Genomic DNA, 3738 nt, shown 5'->3' on the forward strand with positions numbered 1-3738 from the left:
GTGAACTCCGGGAGTTGGTGATGGACAGGGAGGCCTGGTGTGCTGTGATTCATGGGGTCGCAAAGAGTCCGACACGACTGAGCGATTGAACTGAATTGAACTGAAGGGTTGTTAAGTGTACCAGACTCCTTTTCTATCCAAATCTCTCTCTCTTAGGTAGTCTATTTGAAATGAAAATGTTGAGTTGAGTCAAATTGTAATCAGCTTAGTATACTTTCACATTTTCTGATAGATTTGCTTGGGATAAGCACAAACTCCATGGCATTTACCTCTCCTTGTGTTACTTTTACTTGAACTGAAGAGTAGATGGTATACATGGAGACATTGTAGTCATAGCGTTGTAATCTTTGGAAGATCTGCTTTGATGTGTGCACACTTGGCAGGTTTATTTATTTTTAAGAACATGACTGACATGGTTTAAAAGGCATCATTACTGGGATATTGTTTACACTGGACACATGTGTCTTGCCTTTGCTTTACCAATTTTATCCTCTTTTTTCCTTATCCTGCATTCTCCATGAAAACAAATTTTAATAAGAAGTACATAAAAATAGAAAGAAAACTTTTAAAATTAGAAGTAACTTTTAAAATCATAATGTGAGGACTTTAAAAATGGCTTGAAATAACTATTCTTCAATGTTTTACATTACATTTTACTTTTTATTCTTTCCCATATAATCTTTTGCAAAAATGAGAGATAAAATAATTAAAATAATATTATTAAAGCAGTTTTTCTCTCTCTGGACATCAATATTTAAAGAAAATGACTCAAACTAGATTCAGAATAGAATAAGACATCATCTAGCATAATTACAGTTGACATACTAATGTCATACTGAGATTTTTATGAGCCAGATACTGTGGTAATACCTATATACTCATTTTCTTGTTTAATGTTCATCACACTATGTGAGATGCATACTATTATCCTTGCATTAAGTGAGGACACCCAAACTCAGAGAACATCAGCAGTTTTCAAAGGTCACACAGCTTGAAAGTAACACAGCAAGAATCCAAGTTCAGTTTTGTGTACCCCTGAGCCTCTGTCCTTAACCATTGAACTTACCTTGCATTGTTTCTGTTTAACATTTATTGGTAGCATGCTGTAGCTCAAATGTGTTGGAATAACTCTCCTCTCACAGTACGTTTTTAGTTCTTCGAATTTAGAAATGTCTCCCAATTCAATAGGAGGTGTTAGGGTAATTCTAGCATTGGGAATGTTCTCAATGACTTTTGCAATCCAGTGAGTGCCTTCATAAGAAAATAAAATGAAATGCATTTTTAATCAAATGATACTCAAAATGAATACAGAAAATGAACATGAGGTTATAAAAGCAATGACTACATTAGTTTTATTATAAATAGTTATCACCTCGACACACAGATAAACCTGTTGGAGCATTCGAGATGTTAGTTCCCTTTACAGGAAGAATCACATTTTAAAGATTGTGAAGAGTGATGAAAACTGTGTATGCTGTTTCCTCGGCCTGAAATACTCTTCCACGTTACCATTCACTTCTAGCATCTTCTCCAATTCACAAACACACAGATCTTTTCATTCATGATTCCTGCTGGTGCTGCAAGTTCATGCGTCTTGCTCTTCTAAAAACTGCCTTCTGAGTCCCCAGTTCCTTCTTCTAATTGCTCACCCTCTCTGTCTCTCGGAAGCAGCACACATCAAAATGAAGTTGTATTCATGTCTATCTCCCCAGCTCCCTGCTGAATACAGACATGGAATCTTGTTTTTGTCTGCATGCAAGTACAGAGCAGTTGTGCAAACAAAGCATTTGAACAATGAACAAATGCTATATCCAAACATCAAGGAGATGCAAATTTACTACCATGAAGTCTGGAAGAGATACCACTTTATCTTACTGAAAGCAAATGAGGATATGCTCCAGTGGTGTAGACTATAGAGAACTGGAGCAGAGAAGTAAAAGTTTGGGTGGGGAGGATGTTTTGCTAATTTGAAAGCAATGTTCCAAATTGGTTTAAATGAGGCTTAGTTTCCATTTATCTTATAATTCCAGTTAGATACAAGATGAACAAACTTATAGTTGAATAAATATTTAAACAGTGCTCTAACATTATGTTTTAAATTTAAGACTACTTTAGATTATGATGTTAATAGTCTTAAATATGTATAACCGTCATATAAATGTAACTGTATAGTAATGATATTTGCATTATTTTAATTAAATATACTGATTTATTCTGATAAGCAGAGAGAATACACAGTTTTGTGCTGCTGAAGGGGACCTCCTGGCAGCTAATGGAAAATTATATAGGCAACAATAAGTCCAGGGACTTCCCTCGTGGTCCAGTGGTTAAGATTCCAGGCCCCCAATGTAAGGGGCCCAAATTCCATCTGGAGATCTAGCATCTGGGAACTAGATCCCTCATGCTACAACTAAAAATATCCCCCATGCAGCAACTAAGATCCAGTGCAGCCAAATACATATTTAAAAAATATGTCTAGTGGAAGCCTTATATATAGTTGTTTGTATATGGTATAAATTAGCCACTTGTTCTTATCAGCCCATAAGAAAACAATAATTTCTTTACAGATCAATCATTAAGTACAAATTGAACAAAAACTATTTATTTATCACTATGCCTGGCTTAAAGTATGAAGAGAAATTTATAATGTTACAGATATTATGCTTAATATATATTAGTATCTGTATGTCTTTGTGAATAAAGTCAAAACAAAAGTGTACTAAAGCTGTAATTTCTCCAGTCGAATTTTCTCAAAGCACATTTTTTTGACTTTCTAATATCAAATTTTTTCATGAAAATGAGCATTTAAGATACTTTAATTTCCAGCGGAAAAATTCTGAAAAGTAAATGTTTAAAAAAACTTATTACACGCATTATCATTCTTGTATATCTACATTTTAAAGATACATTGAAATAAACTTTACCAGATTTTGGATAGGAAACCAGGAACACATCATCCTCTCTTGCCTCAAAAGAATCCAGGGAATTTAGAAGTTCTTCTGAAGACATGGTAGAAAAGATGACTCCCTTGAACTTATGAAGAACACTTGACTGGCTCTTGGATGACATCTTTCGTCAAATCAACTGAAAAGTATTTACTAAACACTAGCTTTACACAAGGCACGGAGCAAGTGTGGTCCTTGATTTTAATCCCAGCTCGCTGGCAATGTAATCACTGAGCTGACATCCTAATTAGAGGATCATATATATACCTTTTGCAATTCTTGACAAGAGTAATTTTTAAATGATAACTGAGCCAAAGTCTACTGTGAAAATGCTATTATCTGAATGTTACTGATAACACGTGTTACAAAATATTCCCTCCAACTTGACTCAGACAGTTTACATACACAGCTACCAAGCCACCAGAGTGTAATCATTACATTAAGGGACTAAGGTTCATCAAATCCTTGGGCCTAAGTAAGGAGAGACTTTTAGTGGCTATAATGGATTATATCATTGTGGTAATGTCTGGAAAAATTGAACTTCTTCTGGTTAATATTAGCACACAGTAGAGCCTTTGACTGTGTGGATCACAATAAACTGTGGAAAATTCTGAAAGAGATGGGAATACCAGACCACCTGATCTGCCTCTTGAGAAATTTGTATGCAGGTCAGGAAGCAACAGTTAGAATTGGACATGGAACAACAGACTGGTTCCAAATAGGAAAAGGAGTTCGTCAAGGCTGTATATTGTCACCCTGTTTATTTAACTTATATGCAGAGTACATCATGAAA

The 3738-nt window shown here is 35.0% G+C and overlaps 1 protein-coding gene across 1 annotated transcript in view; it reads right to left on the reverse strand.

Annotated features, from left to right (window-relative positions):
* LOC105000264 (sulfotransferase 6B1-like) overlaps nt 1–3069 on the reverse strand; it is a 26159-nt gene extending 23090 nt beyond the window's left edge. The window contains exons 1-2 of the mRNA XM_010856041.1: nt 2925–3069; nt 1067–1251 (exon numbers count right to left, since the gene is read on the reverse strand). Of these exons, the coding sequence (XP_010854343.1) occupies nt 1067–1251; nt 2925–3069 (330 nt within the window). The remainder of the gene's footprint in view (nt 1–1066; nt 1252–2924) is intronic.
* Between the last annotated feature and the right edge of the window lie 669 nt (nt 3070–3738).

The sequence above is a fragment of the Bison bison genome, unplaced genomic scaffold (assembly GCF_000754665.1).
Source record: "Bison bison bison isolate TAMUID 2011002044 unplaced genomic scaffold, Bison_UMD1.0 scf7180017864370, whole genome shotgun sequence".
Lineage (NCBI taxonomy): Eukaryota > Metazoa > Chordata > Mammalia > Artiodactyla > Bovidae > Bison > Bison bison.